General features: G+C 43.0%; 3 protein-coding genes across 4 annotated transcripts in view; 2 read left to right on the forward strand and 1 right to left on the reverse strand.

Annotated features, from left to right (window-relative positions):
• Positions 1-2,940, forward strand: part of LOC308119982 (sodium-dependent lysophosphatidylcholine symporter 1-B-like) — a gene marked incomplete at its 5' end in the record, with an annotated part of 11,704 nt that extends 8,764 nt beyond the window's left edge. The window contains 5 exons of the mRNA XM_080480315.1: positions 1,016-1,099; positions 1,661-1,773; positions 1,863-2,006; positions 2,220-2,396; positions 2,871-2,940. Coding sequence (XP_080336441.1) covers positions 1,016-1,099; positions 1,661-1,773; positions 1,863-2,006; positions 2,220-2,396; positions 2,871-2,925 — 573 coding nt within the window. The 3' untranslated portion in view covers positions 2,926-2,940. The remainder of the gene's footprint in view (positions 1-1,015; positions 1,100-1,660; positions 1,774-1,862; positions 2,007-2,219; positions 2,397-2,870) is intronic.
• A 3,041-nt stretch (positions 2,941-5,981) lies between these two features.
• On the forward strand, positions 5,982-9,117 carry LOC308119981 (zona pellucida sperm-binding protein 3-like). The gene is made up of 8 exons (XM_080480314.1): positions 5,982-6,441; positions 6,527-6,633; positions 6,722-6,828; positions 7,719-7,893; positions 8,016-8,130; positions 8,207-8,286; positions 8,366-8,454; positions 8,537-9,117. The coding sequence occupies exons 1-8, from the start codon at positions 5,995-5,997 to the stop codon at positions 9,055-9,057; spliced, it is 1,641 nt and encodes a 546-aa protein (XP_080336440.1). The 5' UTR covers positions 5,982-5,994; the 3' UTR covers positions 9,058-9,117.
• A 1,055-nt stretch (positions 9,118-10,172) lies between these two features.
• LOC308119973 (uncharacterized protein) overlaps positions 10,173-22,915 on the reverse strand; it is a 35,238-nt gene continuing 22,495 nt past the window's right edge. For both annotated transcript variants that reach the window (XM_080480302.1, XM_080480303.1), the window contains exons 3-8: positions 16,936-17,079; positions 16,146-16,189; positions 15,897-16,032; positions 15,668-15,778; positions 11,486-15,538; positions 10,173-11,053 (exon numbers count right to left, since the gene is read on the reverse strand). In XM_080480302.1, the coding sequence (XP_080336428.1) occupies positions 11,001-11,053; positions 11,486-15,538; positions 15,668-15,778; positions 15,897-16,032; positions 16,146-16,189; positions 16,936-17,079 (4,541 nt within the window). In that variant the 3' untranslated portion in view covers positions 10,173-11,000. The remainder of the gene's footprint in view (positions 11,054-11,485; positions 15,539-15,667; positions 15,779-15,896; positions 16,033-16,145; positions 16,190-16,935; positions 17,080-22,915) is intronic.

Here is a 22,915-nt window from a genome sequence, read left to right on the forward strand (position 1 = left end):
CTAATAATGATCCTTGATCAGATTCACTAAGAAGTGTGTATTCATACAGATATTTGAACTTTAATCCTAAAACAGTGAGTAAAGGGAAACACAATAAGGCTGCAAAAACACATTGGACACATTTTTATGTTTTTGTGACGCTTAACGAGACATTTTCATTCACGCTGGAGCTGATCCCGGCTCGCTCTCCACAGAAAGGAATAAACTACCCTAAACTGGGAATCGTCTCCGTCATGCAGGAGTGTGAACCACTGCACCACCGTGTGACCTTACCAACCTCTTGTCTCGTAGCAGTAAGGTTCTCGTGGTTTCTTCGGCTGTATTAATATAAAAAGATGCCCAAGTATTCATCAGAGCAGCCAAACAGGTGAACCTGATGCCACAATTTTATAAGCAGACAGAGATTTAAATTGATAAAGGAAAAGAAGCAGTAGCCGAAACTTCCTCCTGCTTTTTATTTTATGAATCAAACAACCTGCTTCATCTCAGCTTCTTTTGAATAGAACTCGTCACAAAGAAATCTTGTCCTGTCAAATTCACGTCCAGGCCCACGCAGTCTTCTTTTTTTAATATTTTCTTGCATATTAAATTTATTTTTAAAAAAGCCTAATCATGATGAGAAGGAACTCAAACGGGCTGATTTTCGTCCTTGATCATGAGATCTATCAAAGAAAGAGACTAGTGATCGGCGTATTAACAGTAAAACACAAACACGAGCAACAGTCATTTTCTTTTCCTAGTTTTTTTTTAGTTTTCTTCCAGGGATTCATTTCACGGACTTAATCGGAGTGCTTCTTGGGATTTGGGTGTCTGAGGACTTTTCATTGAGCCAAACAGTTTCTTTGTCTATATGTATGTATACTATACATGGTTGAGAAATTCCAGTTCTCCTCACGAAATCAGCCTTTCCTTTGACGAAGGAAATGTCTGCACCTGAAAAAAATGTTTTCAACTTGTTGTAGCTTTTCTTTCTTGGACCAGCATCACTGATGTTTCTCTGTCACTGCTTCTCCAGCTCTCCGGGAGTCTCACCATCCCGTTTTGGCAGTGGTTTCTGACCCGGTTTGGAAAGAAGACGGCCGTTTACTTTGGCGTCTCGGTCAGTTGAACATGTTTTTGCAACCAATTATATTAAAGTTTTCAACATTTAGCACAAGGGAGTGTTTGATAAAAAGTACAAAGGAAGCACTCACCTTTTGTTTTTTTTTCTTTTGTTATTTCTAATGGAGTTTTACCAGAAGCAGCAATCATGACTCGACTCTGATTTGAGCCGACTCACTGTCAGCTATTAGCTTCAAAGTTGCACAGTGTGGGCGAATTTGTGAAAAAGTGCCTGAAATTTCTTCTCTGGCTCACATTGGCATGAAGGGAAACACTGTGGCAGCCTGGATTTCACAGCTTTCAGCAGATTTTTACAAAAAGAAGCACAAAGTTGAGTCATTTGCTGCGTTTTTGGCTGCAAGAAATATTTGACCTGCAATTAAATAACATCGTTTTTGAACATTGTACTGTATTTTGCACAAGGAGGCATTGTTAACAATGGCATGAATGACATGTTTGTTGTTTTTTTTTTTTACATGGTCTCATGACTCTTTGCTCTAAAACAAAGGGAATAATTTGAAGGTGTGGATGTCACCGTCTTTCTTTCTCCCTTCCACAGTGGGCCGTCCCCTTCATGATCCTGATCGTGTCCATCAAAAGCCATTTGATCATTTCTTACATGGTGTCGGTGGCGGCGGGCGTGAGCGTGGCAGCGGCCTTCCTTCTGCCCTGGTGAGCTTCACTATCAGTGCGTCCACATGCACGAAAACGCTCTCCCGTTTTGTTGTGTCTAACGCGTCCGTCTGAATCTGCTCACTCAGGTCGATGCTTCCCGATGTTGTTGATGACTTCAAGGTGAAAAACCCAAACATTCACGGACACGAAGCCCTCTTCTACTCCTTCTATGTGTTCTTCATCAAGTTCGCCTCTGGAATATCTCTGGGCGTCTCCACGCTCAGTTTGAAGTGAGTGCGTTGGCCTTTTCAGGAATTCTTCACCTTCGTGTTTCCATCTGTCCAAACTGTGATATCTCGCCCTCGATGACATTACGGTCTCGTGGCAGCTCATCAGTCCGGTGCTCATGCGGTCGACAATCACATAATCCTTCAGCTAATCATTTCCCCAAACTCGACTCGCAAAGGCTCAACTTTTCTCCCCCAATCTGCATTTTTCCTCAGATTTGCCGGCTACCAGACCGGAGAGTGCTCACAGCCCGAGGCGGTGAGTTTAACCCTGAAGGTGCTGGTCTCGCCGGTGCCCGTGGTCCTCATCGCCGTGGGGCTGCTGATACTGAGGACGTACCCCATCGACGAGGAGCGGAGACAAGGCAACCGCAAACTGCTGCAGGAAATGATGTGAGTGAGGAGCCAAACACACACACACACACACACTTGATGCAAAGGTTTCTTTAAATTAGTTGCCCACCTCTGATACATCATCATAATCAATCGAGCCGAAAAGATAAACACATTAGCATTATAAAATGTATATCCAGAAAACGTTCACATTTAATGTACATTTTTCAAAATCTGTTATAATTCAAAGAGCCGTCTGAACTCCTACCTGCTACAGTGTCTAGTAGTGTCTGTCACTTCTTGGATGTCTGCAGGCTTTAAATTTCACGTTTCCATAAACCCACACTCATGGTGTGACTTCAATGCGAATGCTACAAGTGGATTGCTTTCGCTGCTTCTCTCAGCTGCAAGCACCGTCTGCTGCTTTGGTTTATTTTCTGATTGATCGTGACCCCCAGTGGACAATTTTGGAACAGCAGTTGCCTTTTTCGACATAGTAAAGTTTGTAACCCCCCCCCCATTCCCTCCGAACAGGGACCTGGAAGCAGACTCGGACTCTGAAAGCTCGGATCTCGGGAGCCAGGTGTAGCGGTGGAGGACGAGCCAGCCGCTGCTGCTTTATATGTTTGCACAAGGTACTGAGGGACCAGCTGTCATCCGAGCTAACAGAGGAGGGACCACGGCCCCCGCCGACCACATCAGCATCAGACGTGCAGGTTTACTTCGCCCTCTTTTGGCGGGATGGTGGCACGTCTCGTTCAGTTGCGTCCTAATTAATCTGCATTAACGAATGCTAGAGAGCGCCCCACGGAATCCAAAACCCGCACGGTGTATTGTTTTGTCAGTGAGGCCAAAGTCCCGGGTCAGCTTCTCTTCTTACTGCTTTGCTCACAACTGCTTCTTTTATATTGTTTATCTGACATGCAGCACATCCGTTTGTTCAGTCGCTTCAGGTCTCAGAATAACTTGGAACGATTCAACTTTCTCTGGGGGGAAAAAAACAAAAACGCGTTGTAGCGTTCCAGTTACATTCCATATCAGACTACAGTGTGGATGTGTGCAGTGATTGTACAATATAATCTTGTAGAAAGAGGGCTGTAAGAAAAATAAAACAACCCGGGGCCCTTTCATCATTTATGCTCGAGATCCGAGCGAACTGGAAAGCAGTACAACTACTGAAATGGACTGAGCACTCGAACCACTTCACCTCCGGTACCACACACTTGTTAGTATCCAGCAGCTCCGGTGAATGAATGGTAGACGCCGTTAAGTTTCACTCAAAGAAAAACTCCTGTTTGTCCAAAGATGTATTACTTAGTTTACCCAGACGTCCCCGGAACTGTCTGACTGTATGTTTCAGCTGCAGCTCGGCTCTTTTGGGATGAAAGTATCCATCCACCTACTTTTTGTCCCATTTCCTGCGTGACTGTACTACATCCTACATCCTGTTGTTTTTTTTGTTTTTTTTATTGCAGAAGCGATACTTTTTTTTATATATATATATATTTATTTGGTGGTTTACAAGAGCTGACCATCGCTTGCACTGACTGGAGTGTGAGGTTACCTTCGGATGTTTACCATATCCTCGTTCAGAGACGCTCTGAAAGAAAATGTTTATTATCAGCCCTTATTTATGAAGGGCGCACCAGCGCAAGTCCTCTGAGTTCCATGGAGCTTTGCAACATTTTTCTACATGTTGTTTTTTCTGCAGAACATGTCACGAAGACCCAGACACTCTTTAAGTGTACTTGAATTATTCTGAAGGGGAAAGGCATTTTGTGGTACGACGTGATTGCAGGCGAACTGGATCACTGCCTTCCAAACGCCTCCTGTTTCTGTGGCGGCAGTGAGATTTCGTTTTAAGCCGTCACCCGGATGACTTGATTCACGTTTCCCGTTTCAGCCGAGTTCTCACAGCGAAATCAAGTGAGGTCGTTTCATTCCGAGCAGGGAGGTTGCTTTATTTAACTATTTATTGAAAGAGACTATCGAAGGGATCATCAGTCGTCTTTCGAAAAGCAGAATTATTTATGACCAGTGATTGAAAGATTATTGTAGACTGTGAACATGTAGGTTTTGAAATTCTGAGAATATCGGAACATTGGGGGGGGGGGGGGGGGGGGTTCTCCTTTTTTTTTTTTTTTTTTTTGAGGAAAAGCAGAAGTCAATATATCATTAACCTTTTGCAGATTTTTGTCACTAAGATTCTTCCTCACGTCAGATGATTTAATCTGACATGAAATGTTCAGATTTAAGCACAAAATCGGCTCCTTAGATCCTGTTTGCTTTTTTTGATATTCATTCATTTCATTGAGGCCTTGAAATTGCACTGAATGAAGAAAAAAAAAAAGGCACATTTCATCTCCTGGTGTGTCCTCTGTGTTTATATGCTGCTGTATGTATAAAGTGTCAATATATTTCTGGTCTTTGATGAGCGACATATAAAATCAGCGATGAAAGAAATCAATTTGTTGTACATTTGTAATTTAAACTTTGTGAATAAAGTGAGAAGTCTTTGGACCTCTTGGCAATGGCTGGACAATGTTACTGGTTTATTCATTTGTAGTATAGTTTAATAGAAAATCATGGTTTGTTTGGAGTCATTTATTTTTCAGTGAATGAATTTACTCTACTTTGCAGATACACATCAAGTGCTGATCAGATGCGTTTAATTGAACTTTTTAGAAAGTTTTTGAAATATCTGTAAATGTTCTACTGATGTTGAAACATTTCTGATTTCACTCCATCACTTTCAGTTGACATGTTCTGAAACGTTTTAATATAAAATAATCAGTAGTTTCATCCTTGACATAACTTCTCAAGCCAGGCTAGGGAAAGGTGTCCCCCAGACCCTCGCCTTTTTAAAAGATACTGATTTACCTCACAGTGAATTTAATTATATATTCATAAATGTGTGTGTGCACATCGTAGACACATCGTATCTTCTTTACATTAAATTGGATAATGGCTATTTTGTGAAATTAACAAAAAGCTTTTCTTGTTATAGTTACTCCCTTTCAACTAGAAATCTTTTGATATTTCTACACAGACTGTAGCTGCTGGTACATAGATTGTTTTGAATGTATCACCAACAAATTCAGTAATAATGTGTGGCTTGAGTAAATAATTCATTCTTTTACACCACCTTTTTTATTTTTTATCAAAATCCTGAACAGGATAAAACAGTATGATGAATGGATGGAAAAGGAAACCTCCAGACCCTCAGACACTTCCTGTTGCTGCGGTCCTCCCTGAACCGTTTCCAGCGTCCTCGGGGGGGGGCGCACTTTGAGAACCACTCAAGACTCCTAAATCACTGATTAATACAAAAACTAAATATTTTAACTCAAATGAAATCTATAGATCATATGATTTAAGAATGAATAAAAAATATTCAGCAGGACATTGAAAAAGTCAGTTTTGAATATTTTCGCTTTTGCAATTTATAGTCATCCTCTGCACGAATTTGTAAAATGACTCATTTATTTCTATTCTTCTCTGAATTTATTATTGATATAAGCAAGGAGATAAACAGATTTAGACATTTCTATTCTCGTTCACAGAGGAGAATATAATCGATCCTGGCTCGAGGCAGCAGCAGGCGATCAGGTCTAATTGCGTCCAGCTGTGGTTGCGCGCTGTTTTACGCGCGGACTGAATGAGAGAGACAGAAAGACATCAGTCAGTTGCGATGAAAACAAAGTGGTATCTTTTTGTTTTCTGGGGTGTTTTACTGCTCGGCCTCCTCAACAGTGCAGAGAAAACCCATGAATCTCCAGTTACTCGAAGTAAGAAAGTTTCCACACCGGATTCTGACAAAGCCGAAACGAACCGCCGCCAAGACAACCGGGCGTCCGGCCGCAGGCCTCCTCCACACATGCGGCCTGGGGTGAAGATCCAGTCGGACTTTGGTCACCTCGCGGACGTCTCCGTCAGCTGCTCTGCCTCGCACTTCGTGGTGCGGGTCAAACCGGCTTTCTACGGGCGGGGCGCGGACGCGGAGGAGCTGCGGTTGGGGCGCAGCTGCAGGAGCAACGGAGTCCTCGAACCGTACGGAGACCTGCTCTTCACATATCCGTTAACGGCGTGTGAAGTAGTGCGAGAGGTAAGCTGTCCCCTTTCAATCATGCAGCCTTATCTCCATCTTTATCTTAAAAAAAAAAGGTACAATGTGTGGGTCTTCCTCGCAGCTGCCTCACGGTTACCTGGTCTACAAGTTTGCGCTTCATTACGAACCTTCGCACAAACGGAGCAGAGCGCACGGGCTCAGCGTGGACGTTGAATGCCATTATCCGAGGTTTGTCTACTTTATTCGCTGATTTGAACATCAGGTATGTGGACACTTGGTCAATACTGGAATGTCTCAATCGTCTTTCCTCACACAGGGACCACCACGTGCACCAGCTGGCCGTGCAGCCCACCTGGGACACTGCTGTGGTGCGTAAAAGGCTCGAGGGGCGCCGGAATGACTTCGAGATCACGTTAATGGATGGTATGATAGAAAAGTGCCCACTTTATGAGTTAAACCTACTCGCATTTATCAGTCCGGTCAAAGTAAAGACTTCTAGAAATAAAAGTAGCTTAAATCACCCGAATAAGACAAAAAGGTTTATTTAAAATGTCCAACTTTTTCCAGCTGGTTTAGTCTCGCAGTACAAGTTTGGTGGTGTATTGATTATCAAGCAGGAGGAATACTTGACACAATTCTGGCTGAAAGTCTTTCTACTGGTGTTGTAGTCTACATGTTGGGCAGATTTACAGTTTACAATGTGGACAACTACAAACCAAAACCTTGAAAAGCAGTAAAGAATAGGCTGGAGCTGAAATGCCGTCCTATGTGCACCAGAGGTAGAACTCAAGATTTAAGTAGCACCCAAGGTAATTAGACTAAGAAAATGTGTTTTTCTTGCTTTTCACACATTTTAAATGTATTAATGATACATTAAAAGCTATGAAATTGACTACAATTTAAATCCCATAGTATAACGGATAAGACTTCTGGAGTATTTTTTTTTATTCCAAACATTGCTAATTTGACGTTTTCTGTTATTTCAGTTGATAGTTTCCCATGATATTTAATGTTTCAATTAAGAGGTTTGAATGTTTTCTCAGTTTATACAAAGTTTATATCCCAGTGATTTGTATTGTTTTAATGAAATCAGTTTGAAAACTGTTCTAATAACATAAGTTTTACACTTAAAACAAGATGAAGTAGAGATGTTTTCAAATGTAGAGTTAAAGGAATAAAGTTGTCAAAATGGTAAATACTCGAGTAAAGTATTGACACTCAAATACTTTCTGAATGTTCTCAAGCTGATTTTTTGAGTTTATTGCCTGTGAAGATGGTGACTTTGTGCACTGCTACATGTTGAATTGTCACAGATTTATGGACCAGTCCAGTGAAGTCTCGGGTTTACCAGCTCGGGGAAACGATCAATGTCCAAGTGTCGGCTCCTCGCCTTCCTCCTGGAGGAAAACTCTACATCAGTAACTGCTATGCAACGCCATCGAGAGGCTCGAAACCCTCCCTCAAGTACAGCATCATAGACGACTTGGGGTATGTAATGCACGGTTTACACTATTAAGGAATCGTTTGTAATCAAACTACTCAAAATGAAGTTTTGCTGTTTAATACCTTGTATGTAATTGGCGAATCGTATTGTTGGTCCTCATTCACAGCTGCATGCTGGACAGCAGGCGAGAACCTGGAGCATCGCAGTTCATCTCCCGGACTCACAAAACCCTGAGATTATCTCTGAAGGCCTTCCAGTTCACCACCGACCCCGACACCGAGGTGAGAATTAAGACGCTGTTATTGATCAGATTTCCACAAATATAACAATTCAGAATTTTTATTTTCTTTCTTTTAGGTAAACATCATTTGTAAATTGTTCTTGGCATCAGGCGACCCCAACCCTGAACGCAAGTCCTGCACCTACAAAGACAACAGGCGAGCCTTCGTAAAACCCGACGGTTGTTATTATTATTTTTTTTTTTACAAGTGTTTGTTAATCTCTGTGCTGTTTCAGGTGGAGGGCCCTCACCGGTGACGACTCCATATGTGAATGTTGCGAGTGGCACTGCGCAAACTCTAAAACCCAGAGGGCCCTAATGGAAGGTCTGGCAGTTTTAAGCCTCAGGTTTCAATCCAAACTGAACTTCTTAAATCTTCTATTTATAGCTGTATTCATTGTTCACAGGCTCTGCCAGCAGCATGCCGTTATTGATCTCCGATCAGCCATCTTTGACCGAAGACGGCTTCCTGCCCATCGACATGAAGAGAGAAGACCAGGAGATAAATCATGACTTCAATGAGCAACAAAGTCATGAGAAACTCTGGAAAAATACAGATGATGACGACGAAGAGCGCCAGCAGCTTGAAGAAAGCAGAGTTAAACTTGGAGTGACGACAGGCCCTGATTTATTTGATGACTTTACATTCATGGAAGGCGACTTCAAGGGCTGGTGGGACGATTATGAAGTGAGAGATCTGGATGAGTTTGTGGAGGAGGGATCAGCAAGTGAGGAGCTGAATTATTCACAGAGCAATGAGGAAGTGTTGGAGGGGGAAACCTTCCATCCCTGGGTAATACTCAAAAATACTCAGCGTGGAGGGAGAAGTGAAGGGACTGAGGGGACGGTGTCTCCTGAAGCGCAGTGGAAGAATGACAGCAGTCCAGTAGACGATCAGGAGAAGACCTGGTATTTCACATGGAGGTGATGTTGGATATAGTTTTCCCTTTTTTTGTTTTCTTGCTTCAATAAATTACATCTAAAACACACTGAGTAGAGTTTGGCCTCTTCTTGAGAAAACTTTCATATCAAATACAAGTTTTGAAATCAATGAATAAGGGGTAATGAATTAAGAATGCATATTTCTGTAATTTATTGGTATTTGGGTGTTTTTGTGATAAATGATGTAATATCCTTATGGGGGAAATGCAGTGAAGTTATGCCTGTTGTACACGAGGTGGTGGTGTTGAGTCACTTTAACACCAATCTGTCCTTTTCTTCTGTAACTTGTAGTTCAGAGTGTAAATGGTTCCTGTAATCCGGTCAGCTGAATTACTGTGTATTGTGCTTCAGGCATTTAACTTTCTCCGACCGCCTTTCTGAACAAGTCACAAGTGTTTGATGTGATGCCCTGACTCGATCTGACTCATTCTGATGAGTATTAACTGAACAAGTTACATATTGCTTTTTATTAAGATCTACACTTTGCTGCTTTTAAATTGGTCACCAAGTACTCCAACCTAGTAAAAATGTAAATCTTGAGCAAATTCCTTAATGTTGTGCTTTAAGTAGCAGAAATTAATCAAATGTTTCAAACAATCTTACGACTTATGATTTAGATAAAATGTTCAATATGATCTTCAATAAGTACCAGTGTGCTGTATTGTCATTTTGTAGAAAACTGATAATCCAAACTAAATTCAGGTATGACATTTCTTATTGTTCTGAGTGCAGATATTAAATCTCAATCTCATTCGCTGACTCACTTAATATTAACTGGTGTCTTTTTGCAACAATAAAATCCCTGATATAACGAAGCAGAGCTGAATGGTGACGTCAATACAAAGACGTTGCACTGCAGAAGTTCTCTGCTCATCAAGAGTTTCTGGTTTTGTGGTATTTGTGCTGGCAGGTACAAAACCGGCTTCATTGCTGTCCAATAAATATTGCTAATGTAACTATCACATTTGAGGTTGTGCTAAATTTCAGCACAGCTTGTAATGATGCATGTTCTAACTCGACATTTGAATTAAAGTGCATAAAAAAAAAGATCCAAGAGAAGGTGGTCAGCAGAAATGATTTTCAGTCAACAAGAGAAACGGATTTCTCCATAAATCTTTATTTTATTTATAAATGATTTTTCTTACAGTTTCTATAATATATGAAATATATTATAGTTTAAAGAAATATCCCACTGTTTATCATAACTGTAAGAAAAGGCATGGCCTCAGTTTATCAGTAACAAAGCAGCAAAATAAAAATCTACCAGAATTGAATCCGTGTGTTTTCTCATCGTCACACACGGATCACTTTGCAAAAATAGTGACATGGGTTTTTAGTGAGCATAAATTTGGTTATGATTGTAAATAATATTGATTTATATAATGTTTGTTTAACGTCTCAAAGAAGCCACCGTGTAGAGAGAGACTCCTCTGAACAGGACAGGAAAAAATAACTTAATTTTTCTTTTTCTTTTCAACAAATATAGTTGGTGTGAAAACTCTTTCTGAGAATATACAGAGCAGAAGTCTGTAGAACAGATCCATCATTACAGGATGTGTTAAATATACAAAATGTATTTACAGATGAGCACCCAAAAGTCCCAACAAGCACCGACTAAAGCTCTGATTCAGCAGGACGTAAGTGGTACAATCACTAATTGACACTAGAGGGCGGTATAGTCCCATCTCTTGCACTTTAAAGCTCAGAACACCCTCTGATAAAGGAAAGAAAAACAAAAAACAGTTTTTACGTTGTAAAATGAGTACTTCAGAAATTAAGACCCACACCATTAACAAGTAAGTCAAACAAAATGCAGGTTTTTTTTGTTAATTTATCTTTTCATCCAATTTCCCGTCTCTCACACACGAAGACTTGCTGTGTGTTCAGTGTTTCCATGAAGCCGGTCCAGATCTCCTTCAGTCTTTACAATCATGTCGACCCTTCTCCTTCAACAGTACCTGCTGTGCCGTTCTCTGCAACGTCTGCAGTTTGGAAAGGGAGACACGGTTAGTTTGACAACTTCAGGCGCAGCACTCTATAATGACAGAGAACTTTGGATAAGGAATAATGAGTGGAAACCTTCCCCTGCACTGATATCAAGTCAAACTGGAAACTAATTTTGTCAGAACTTACAAACTTATTCAGCCAATTGAACCGCTGCAATGCTTAAAAACAGCTTCTCAGATCAACTGATGAAGACGTATCAGACACAAAGTCCCTGAAAACAACTGGCAAACTAGAGGGTCCATGTGTGCTATTCCATATTACATAGTGTTACTATTCTGATTAATCCTTTTCACCTCTCTATCTATCATTGTCTTATCACTGGTGAGGAAATAGGAATTTCTCCATTTTGGTATATATAAAGTCTATTTTATCTAAGTTTGATATGTTTTAGAGCCAGTCTCACTCACCTTTGATCGTCTCTGGCTGTGCTTCCTGCTCTGCTCCGACCTCCGTGCCTTCACTGCCCTCAACTTCTTTACCTTTAGGTTTCTTTGCAACAGGCGGTGGCACCTTGACTCCTTTCTTCAGTGACTCTGCCTCACTGGCGGCTTTTGCCAACGGGGAAAGAGCTGGGCTCTTCTGCATGTCCCCCGGGGCCTCGGTCTTGGTCTCAATCACCACCTTCTTATTGGTCTTGGAGAAGATGAAGCTCGCAGTGCTGGTGGGGGACTTCTGGAAGTCCTGGGGAGAGGTTGGCGTTTGCAGGCTGAGGCGAGACGCCGCTGCCACTTTTGATCGGGCTGCTGTCCTCAGGCGGATCGCCTCCTGCAGGTTCATGGACCGAGCGGCTGTGGCAGAGGGAGACTTTTTCACTGGGGACACAACTGTGGCTGTGGACGCAGGTGAAACCACAACAGGAGGGACAGTGGCTGCGGCAGGAGGAGACTTCTCCGCAGATGACGAGGTGACTGTAGGTGAAGGTGTGGGAGCAGCTGTAGAAGCTGGAGGAGACCTTTCCACAGAGGTGATGACTGTGGATGTCGATGCAGATGAAACCACGACAGTGGGAGCAGCAGTCGTAACAGGAAGGGAGGTTTTAATGGGCAGGATCGTGGGAGCAGCAGTCGTGGCAGGCGGCGAGATCTCCACAGAGTCGACTGTGGATGCAACTGAAACCTCAATAGATGGAGCAACGGTTGTATCTGGAGAGTTATCCACTGAGTCGACAGTGGATGCTGATGCAGCTGAAACCTCAATAGATGGAGCAACGGTCATCTGAGGGGGAATATTTTCCATGGAGATTGCAGGATTTATAGATGAAGCAGCAGTTGTGGCAGGTGGAGCTTCATCAACAATAGTGTCTGTGGATAAGGATACAGGGGGAGCTGAAACTGAAGGAGCAGCAGATGTTGCAGGAGGAGACGTTTCCACAGTGCAGGTGACTGTGGACGTGGAAGCAGGTGCAACCACGGAAGAAGCAGCAGCTGTGGAAGAAGAAGACTTCTCCACCCTTGACTCGATGGGGGCTGAAGACACAGACGAATTTGTGACAGACTTTGGTGGAGGCGGCTGTGATTCGACTGTGGCAGGTGGAGAAGTGGATGTGGGGGAGGTGACAATCAGAGATCTTCTGATGGGCTTCTGAGGAGCCTCTCCACTGGGAGAAGAGGTCGGGACATTACTGGGCAGATGTTTTCTCAATTTGACCTCTGTCTGCGGCTGCTCCTTTGCTTTAGGGGACTCAGGACTGCCGTTGATGGAGCGAAGCTTGACCATCTGCAGAAGGGAGGGGGTGACCACGGGAGCAGGTTCCTCTTGGACAGCAGGAGCAGAGGACTCTGGAGCCTTTTCTGGTGAAGGGACGCCTCCATCGGTGGCTGGATCATTTGTTTTCAGGGCAATGATCTGCGCTTTGAGGAGACGCTCTCCAGGGGGTGGAGGTGGAATACTTTCGGGAGGTGCGAGAATACTGTTGGAGGAGCTGGTTCCAATCCTCAAATCTGAAGCCTGCTGTTGGGTGGGCAGCGGTGGTGGAGGTGGGATACTCCGTGGTGGAGTAATCCTGCCGACACTTGTTACCTCTGCAGTCCACTGAGAAGCATTCAGTTGAGGAGGGGGAGGAGGGATGCCTTCAGGGGGCAGAGGAGCGTCCTTAATAACGTCTTTAACGGGTGGAGCGACCACCGTGACCGGTGTAGGGGTGATGTCCTTAAGAAAGGGTAGCGCACCGTGAAGCACGGAAGCAGACGAGTCTTTGGGCCTCGCTGCCAAAAGCTCTACAGGGGGAGGAGTAACAACCTCCTGAATCACTGGAAGAGAACTTGGGGTTTTACTTATTGTGGGCGGAGAGACCGCCGTCATTGGTGGAGGGGGAGCCATGTATGACGGCGGAGGAGGAATGCTTAGTGGTGGAGGTGCATTCTCCTGAGGAGTACCAGGCTTTTGTGCTTCAGAATTTGGTGGCACCTGAACAGGTAGAACTGGCGCCCCTTCAGCAAACAATGGGGGAGGCGGAAGAGGGAAGTCGAGGTCATCTGGACCGCCGGGGCTCGCTTGTCCCATTGGCGGTGGTGGTGGGGGCCAGGAAGACTCTGGAGATACCACAACTGTTGCAGCAGTGGTCTGCGTGGTGGGGGTTTGGACAATACGGTGCCCAAAAGCAGGAGACGGTGAGGGAGAACTGCGTACTAATGAAATAGCAGATACTGGAGCTACGCGAGTTGTTACGTCAGTAGCTTGAGTGGATGTCTTCATTTCATCTTCTCTCTTTGCTGCCAGCTTTTCTTTACGTTTCTCTACAGCCTTCGCCAACATGCCATTTAATAAATCACTTCCTCTAACTTTCTCGTCTTTCAAGTCAACATTCTGTGCCAGTCTTTCAGTGTTCCCTCTGTGAGTCTGAGCCATCATAACACCACTTTCTTGAACTTTCTTTGCATTCTGCATATGCACCGATCCATCAACACATTCTACCGCCGCAGTGTGTTTTCTTTCTCCCACCAAGCTCCGCGCAGAGCCGTCTGTCGACGCGGAGGGAGACTGTCTCTGCTGTCTCCTGTCCTTTGGATTCTTCTTTATGATGGCGTAAACGTTCTCAGGAGCCGGGGGTCCCAAGAGCAACTCGAACGTACGTTTGCTGTGAGCCCACACCTCAGGGGGAGGGGGTGGGGGTGCCTGGACTTTGGGGTGTCGGGGAATGTTGAAGAGTTCTCTCAAAGCCTGAACAGAGGGGCTGACATTGGCCATGTCAACAGAGTCGCATTTGGAGTTTTCAGGAGTTTCTGCATGTGTTGCAATGGATGAACTGGACCCAGGGAATAACCTCTGAAGCTTGGCAAAGATGCCTTTTTTGGGCTTCGGAGATGCGCTGAGAGATTGTTTCGAACACTGTGGGGAGGAGGCCTCTCGACTGGAGTAGCCACTGGATGGGGAAATTGTACTGTTTAGCTTCTTTTCACTCTGTGAAGCCTTCTTCATCTCCTTCGTAGCAACGTCTGTCTTTAGTGTCTGCGGCAGATCTGTGTTGGGACTGAACGATCCAGATTCCGTGGAGTCATCCAGAGAGCTGGTGTCAGCATTGTAGCCAGGACTGGTGGACAGCGGAGAAGATCTATGTTTGTCATTTCCATGTTGCCCACCCTGGGCTGAGATGGACTCTCCTGGAATGATCCTGACCTCTGCCAGGTCACGTGACCGTCGCTTCATCTTAGTGTGGAGGGAATAGGAGCGGCTCGGAGGTGGAGGAGCCCTCTTGGGCTTCATGATGGAGAGGCTGCGCCCAAACTGTCCATCCTTTTTAGTATCATCTCCTGGAATAAGGAGCTTACCGTTGGAGTGAACACTAATTTTGTCCTCCCTAGAATCTCCATCCTGAGATCTCCTTTGCCTGGGGGTGCTGCTGGTGGAGATGGTTGAGGAGTTGGACACCAAAGTGTCGGAGGAGTCAGAGTTGCTCCAGTTGCTGTCGGACAGACACGGATTGTTGTGTCGAGAGGTGATGGTGGAGGCTTTGGAGGAAGTGGTTCTGGTCGAGGAGGCGCGAGAAGAAGCCCGGGACGGAGCTGGGCTGGACAGCAGCAGGCTGCTCTTGCTGACGGTGCGGACGCTGTTGCGACTCCGGCCACGGCTGATTTCAACTACATCGATGGAGGGCGGCAACACAGCATTAGGGATGATCTTGGACATGTAAGCTGCCTGGGGTGACATGGACATGACAGGGCTAGGTAGCTCCTGCTGCAGGCTGGAGGCGCTGTTCACATAGGGTGCAGCCAATGACTGTGACCTCTGAGAGTCCAGGTGGTGGAGCAGGCCTAGATTGTCCCCAAGGCCAGCATGGGCCGCAGTAAACTGCTCCACTTTATCCTTGCTGAGAGGATGAATGACATTCATGGCCCGGAGACCCGTACTGGGTCCATCAGGTGACTCGGGTCCCTCAGTGGTGGAGCTGTAATCACTCTCCCCGTTATAAACCTGCTCCTCTTCTACCTGTTGTGCCATCATCCAGCCAACTCTGTCCAAACCTAACAGGAAACAGGAGCTCATTAGAAATTTGATCTCAGATGGTTTTTCCCACATTGTCCTCATTACAATTAAATTCCTGAATGTAATTGAATGAACAAACGTGTGACGACACATTAAAAAAGTCTCACCGAGCTCCTTCTGAACGTGCTGCGGGATGCCAGCCACCGTCCTCCTGTGTCTCCTCCTTGACCTGGACTTTTCAGACTTTTTACCAGAGTTCAACGGTCTGAAAGTAGATCCTGAACAGACAGGCAAAATCAGAAATCAGAAAAGTAGTCCCCTTTAAATAACAAAATACAAAAGAAGAAATCAGTTATTCATCACGACGACGAGTGGTTTGTCTTCTGCTTTCCTCACCTTGCCTGGTGAGTCCAGAGCGAGAGGACTTTGTGGACACCGATGATTGCATGGAGACAACGGAAGACGTGTCAGGAATGGTGCTGTCCGTCGTGAACCCTCCGCATTCCCCGTCCGTTTGCATCGACATCGTCGACTATCAAAAGGAGAAACATTATTCTACATTATTTTGTGGCTTGAAAAGAAAAATTCTTTTCACATCAAGAATATGTGTCAGAAAACACGGAATCTGTATGTTGGGTTACTCACAATAGTGCTCTCGTTGTCCTTGTACTCCACTCCAGTACTGGTTTCTGCGACACGAAGAACAAGTGTTTCATGGCAGCTATTAAACCATCTATTTCACTCCCTCTATGGAAGCGGTGTCAAATATGGGCCAAAACAGGACGACTTTTCAAAATGTAAAAATTACTAAGAAGGAAACTGCAAATCTAATTAAAAAAAGAACGTACTTATATTTCATTAGATGGGAATCACACAGCTTTAGTAAGAATAGCAGACATAACACTAACTTGTGATGCAAATTGGGATTAAATACTTTATTCTGAACAGAAACACTGCTTAGTAGGATTTCAGCTCATCATTTCTAATTTTGGATCCAAAATTCAAAGATGACATTTGACATTTTCTGTATTTTACAATGTTTAGAAATAGCTTATTCTTGAATTTCAACTATTTGTGAAGAGAGATTTAATTACATTTGGACTCTTACATATGGTGAAACATATGGTGTTTAAGTTAATTCTACCTTATTTTTCTCTCATTTTGCAGATATGAACTGAACAGCCAATTGCATTAGTGAGAGCTTTTTGCAATATTGTATTAATATCACCGATCCCTTGAGAGTGAGTTTGTTAAATTTGGCAAGGAAGGAAGATGAAATAATGTCCATAACAGATGCATGAAGAGCATCAAATGACCACATACAAACGAAGGGTAACATTTGGAGTTGGTTACAGGCTCTTACGGTATCACTTTATTGCTCCAGCACATTCAAGATCAAACAGGGCTCAGATTAAAACGGCCCTGTGGTCTGTACCTTCCTGCTGCATCATTTTCAATCCCTCCAGGGCCTCGGTGTGTAGGTCCTCCAGGTACTTGGGCCTGCTGCTGCTCTCGAACACGTTCTCCTGGAACAGCGGAGGTGCCAGGGTCTTGTCATCATTATCTCGCTTTGGGATGGCTTGAAACAGAGAAGGGGAGAGGAGGGGGATCAGCCTGGATCAACTCAAAGCTCAGTGTCAGTGTAACAGTAGATAATGGTGCCATATGGCCAACGCCAGAGGTGCCTGTCAGGGACATTTAGCGGCAGAAAGAGTAAATGCGTGAAAGAGTTAACACACGGGGGTGTGAGTGTCATTAAAATGGACTGAAGACCAGCCTCACCTAAGCAGGATTAGACCAACAATGACTTTAAAAAGGGATTATCACATCAAAAATCTCCTGTCAGCTGCATATGTCTGGTATTATGCTGTTTGTTTGTTTTTTGCAGCCAAAGAATACTTCTTAAATCGGTGAGAGCAATGCTGATTAAAGTACTGTCAGATCTTGTCAATGCAAAGTAAATCAGTTAAATCGTTTATAGACAAGCAACACAGAAGACAATCCAAATATTTACTGTATTTCAAGTATTTTGAGATACATTCACAGCCGTACATTACATTCAGCCACAACAAGTGACACGAAAATCATTTTTCTTTGGACCTCAGCTCAATTTTAACAAGACTCAGTAGCCATTTCAATTAAGACACTACACAAGTAAAAGATGTTATACTGTCGGTTCCCACATGCAGGCCACCTGGTGCCCTCATGCTTCCAGGCTACAATCTGGGATCACTGGGTTAACAGCCTGTCAGGATACTTTTATGTAACAGTGACAGCTGCTCTACATTTAGCCATGCCGGCACTCCGCTGGCATTCTAAGACACTGCTGGAATTAGCCTTGTTCTGCGTGTGCCTAGTAATCACAGCTAATTTTTACCTTGTAACCGCATTATGAGTGCTCCAACATAGGCAAAATCTAAAATCTGACGAGGATAGATAGCTAAAATAAACTGAATCTATGCGACATCAGGTAAATATCACACACCGATAGTGGTTTTTATGGTTAATGGAAACAAAGATTACAATTTTATGACTTAACTGCCTCATGAACCATTAGAGACAATTCAAAACTCTCGATTGACTCATATTCTGAAATAGTCAAAACAGTCAAAGAAGTGCCTCTTTGCTCACCTTTCCTCTTGAAAGCAGCTGGAAAGCAGTAGAAATTAGTGCTGCGACTGTTAGTCAGAAGCACCACCATGGCTGTTCTAGGAAAAGTCCACCAAAGTTGTGTTAAAGAAAAGAGAGACTTCGCTCATCTAAGAGGTAAAGTATGTAATCCATCAGCTGAGAAAACATCCTGAAATGACTGAATAAGGAGGAGAGGATAACAATCTTGCTTGTTTGTGATGAAGTTGTTATTGCCAGTTTCTGTCTATGCAGAGCAGCGAAGGTCTCTGCGGCCAATCAGAGCTCAGACTGTAATCCCCCGCAGCCTAATTCCTGCCATCCCTCTCTATTGTACCCCCCTCCATCCTCCCATGTCAGGGTTTCACAGGATGCCCAGTATCCCACTGTTGCTCCCCATCTGAGGGCACGCTCGCCCCTGATTGGTCAGTTTGGGGAAGAGATCAAAACGAAATCAAACATGTAAACAGAGGAAAGCGAGAGCTGTTGTCAGGGATTTGAGGGTTAAAGGCACAATTGCTGCCTCCCATCTACTAGAGCCTACAGCTTCAGCACTGTAAATAAAAACAACATTGCACCGCTTTGTTGGAATATACAGCATTTTTTCCCAAAAGAGCTTTGACAGCAGGGTACATTTCTAGACGGGTTTTTTTTAGGTTTATTTAACCCTTTTATCTCATTCCTCTCCGACAGGATTTAGGATAAATGCTACAGTTTATAATATTTAGAACATTTATAAACTACTTGAAAGTGCATATATTCATTAAGGCAAGCTTAACCATCATGTCAAACTGTCGATCCAAAAACACACTTTAATATAAAAAAAAATATATCATTTGTCAAATTGTCATGTAATGAGAATAAGAAAGGCCATAACATAAATGAAAAATATACCTAATCTACATATATCTAATATTAGATCACATAATATATCACGATAGCAATTTATTGAAACAATGATGGTAATGGTGATAAATTAAAAATAAAATAAAGAAACCTGCTTGATGTGTCTTATGTTAGGGTTATGTTGATTTTATGCAATATTGCTTCAAAGTGAATAATAAACATGCACTGATATCTGAACTTTTCGTAAGATAGGCAAATAAATTACTCTTTCTGCACCTTTTTCAAACAAACTTTGTCACAGCCATAAAATCTAAATAAATCCAGTCAATATAGTATTAAAATGGACAATAGAACGTTGTGTCATTGTTTTGCCACAAGGGGGAGTAAGTGAATTGACGTGATCAATCCCTGAAACAAGATTAAAAACATGTTTAAAAAGAGCTCTGCACATAGTCACACATGTGAAAAAGACTGTTGTTTCTAGAAAACACGACACATAATAAAGCCGTTGCGATGAAACCAGGATAGATCCAAAGATAGAACCTCGGTTGATATAAAGAAAGGATTTCTCTGATCTGCAGAGGCACCAAACTGATCTTCATTGAGACAATCTAATCTTATCTGAAAGGTCTGGTCACACAGAAAACAACAGGGTGGAAGTATTTATTGTCATTGGTGCTGCACAATGGAATAGAAAAGTTTTTATCCCTTAAAAAAATTGTTTGTGTTGCGCTGAGGAGGCATGACAGGGAATGTACGACATCTGAAGGAATGGAAAAACTTCCTATGGTCGGGAGCCGTCGGAGTGAGTCAGACAAAAGCAGAAATCAATCGCATGTGGTACCAGTACATAGTAACCAGTTTGAAAAACACACCACAGCAGAACAGGCTGCTCCAGTCACTGCCCGAGTTGTAAACAATGCACCCCTGCAGTGGAGTCAGCCTGGGACAACACTGATCTCGTTACCAGGATGGCACACACTGAAAACTGTAGAGGCCTGGAGTGACGGGTGGGGCAGCAGTGCAAGTTGATGGCGGCCTCGCATTATCACCGGCTCTGCATAGTAATTGCACCCATATTAATCACTGACATATTAAAGACGCCATCTGTCACTGCTGGATTGTGCAGGAGCTGGAGGTATTACCGGGTTGAGGGTGAGCCCCATTACTGATGTTTACAGCTGAGATTTGGATAAACAGACTGAAATCTAATGGATGTCATACTGTGTGAGCGTTTCATTCAACTTTCAGGCTCCGGCCCACGGCGAGGGGAAGGAAATCGGCTGAAGTAGGGTAGGGGGAGGAGTGCGTTACAGATACGTTTTATGACGTGTAAATAAAAAAAAAAAAAAAAAGGGATTTGAAACAGAACATTTGAAATGAGCAAACATCTGGTGGCAGGATTGTTTTGATGAATTCCCCGGCAGTAAACAGAGACAGAAGGGTTGAGGACGTATGCTGCATCAACCAGTACTGTAAACAAACGGCAAAGCAGCGATGAGAAGTGGCTCTAATACAATCGAGGGAAACCGGATGCAATTTTTAGTTATGACATGTGATTCTGGCATGGAGCCGGGGTGGGCTGAACTATAACCTCAACACAATTCAGCTATCTCTCAATAGCCTATAGTCCTTAAATCTGTCTGTATAAACTAAATACCGGAAAATTACACATGGCCATAATTGCCCATTCTAAAAAGCCCTTGAGGCAAGCAAAAAAAAAAAAAAAAAAACACCACCACTCAAATTACTCAATATATCAAAACTAGGTAATTTCAAAAAACTAAAACAGGAATGGAGAGTGTAACTCACACAAAGTTGAATACCTGGAAGGAGTTTGGCTTTTCTTTATTGTATTTAAACAGAAAGCACCTTTAATCTGATGCTGAAGATTGTGTGGTTCAGTAAACCGACTCCTGGAACACTAATCACATAAAGTTTGGAATATTTGGCCTACATTTGAAATTCATGGAAAAAGTTCACGCTACAGCGATATTATATCATGAAAGTAGGTGAATTAAGTAGAAGCATGTAATGGCGGTTTCCTCATCTCAAACAATTTATTGAAATAAAAACTAACAGCAACAATGTCAACATCTTAGTAACTTGTCATGTGCCCTTGGGCATCAGTTAAAGCTTGACAGCGGCGTCTCGAGCTGTTCACAAGTGGACTTATGGGCGAGCCTCTACACAGCGACTCAGCTGATCCCAGAGGTTTTCTATTGGATTTAGATCTGGAGAAAGTACTGAAACACTGAACAGTTCACCATGTGCATTGAAAAGTTGAGAGGAGTTCACATTAAGTTCACATGTAAAGGCAACATTTTGCAAGTAGTGTATTTTAAAACAACCTTTAAAACAGCCTTTCTGAACAGAGATTTATATTCTTAGTATTAGTTACACTTGAATTACTGACATCTTTTAGGAAATTTTTGCCCTTGACAAAATGGTCGCGTAGATATTTTTTTGGTAGAAAGCCATCAATGAGATGAGATAAATTCCTGAACAGTACACAAATGGATAAAAAAAAAAAAAAAATAGTGCCTGAAAAGATTAACCTTCATACTCAGTCTCCAGAAAGAAATGTGTACCGACAACTGGACTAAATAGGTCAGACAGGTTAAACCAGGGGTGTCGAACTCTAGGCCTCGAGGGCCGCAGCCCTGCACGTTTTAAATGTCTCCCTCCCCTGAATGTCCTGATGGTTCATCACCACATTCAGCACAAAGCCAGATAACGAGCTGCTCATTGCAATCAGCTGTGTTGAAGCTGGGAGACATGCAAAACGTGCAGGGCTGCGGCCCTCGAGGCCTGGAGTTCGACACATGTGGGTTAAACCTTTCAGAAAATATTTCCTGGAAATTGTTAGATTTTGGGGGAATTCTTCATGTGGATGCACAAAACTGAATTTAATTTTTTTTGAATCTTAATCTTAAAGATTTAAAAACTCACCATCATCCACAATATTTTCGTTTCTCTCTTTTTTTATTTTTATTTTTTAACTACAAGTCAACATTTTTCTGGGATTTTTAACTCAGCTAACCAACAGAGAAATCCCCATACAAAGAAAAAATACATAAGAATTAAAAAAAAAAAAATTATATTATGCATCATGTGAATACATTTATATTTAATTGTTTTTAATTCCTTCATTCAATAAATGAACCACATGCTGCTTGTAGGCTGGACAAAGCTCAGGTCTGATTTAGAAGCTCAGTTTATCGATTGCAGTATTTTCAGAACCAATAAAACTTCATTGACAGTCTTGAGAACTCTAGAAACAAAATCATGTTTGTGGAGTGTGTTTCTGCTTTGAATCCACCTCCTCACCACTTCACCCTGAAAAGGTGAGGCATCAAACTGTTGGATCAGTTCAGACTAGACGCTTGGAGCTTCTACGTGGAGTTTGCATGTTTTCCCCGTGCATGCATACAGGTGAAAACATGATTTAAGGTTCATTGGGGACACTAAATTTTCCAGATGCAATAGTAAGTCATACAGGAATAAAGTCATATAGAGGTTGAACAGAAGGATGAGTTATCGTAAAAACTTGTCAGAGAAAGAAGCACTAAAGTGAAGTGGAGACACTTGAATAACCACTTAAATACATGAAAATAATTAAACTTTCAGAGAAAAGGGAGTTGCTAAATTTCACTGTGGAGATTATTACACATTTCATAAGACTGAGCACCACACTCTTCTTAACACCAAACTAGAGCAAATACCCTCCACACATCTCTCGTCCTTGTCCTAACTTGCCCCTCGCTCTGGTTTTGCACCACCAGACCGACAACGTTATGGAGACATTTCTGTCGAGACACCTAAGCCTCTCAAACAGAAAGCATTGTGATGGAACTGATCAAAGATGCCCTTGAAGCACTTAAACACAGCTTCATGATGTTGGACTCGTGCTGCACTGTGTTCACGCTCTCGGTGAATTA

This window comes from Lipophrys pholis (genome assembly GCF_963383615.2).
Source record: "Lipophrys pholis genome assembly, chromosome: 14".
Lineage (NCBI taxonomy): Eukaryota > Metazoa > Chordata > Actinopteri > Blenniiformes > Blenniidae > Lipophrys > Lipophrys pholis.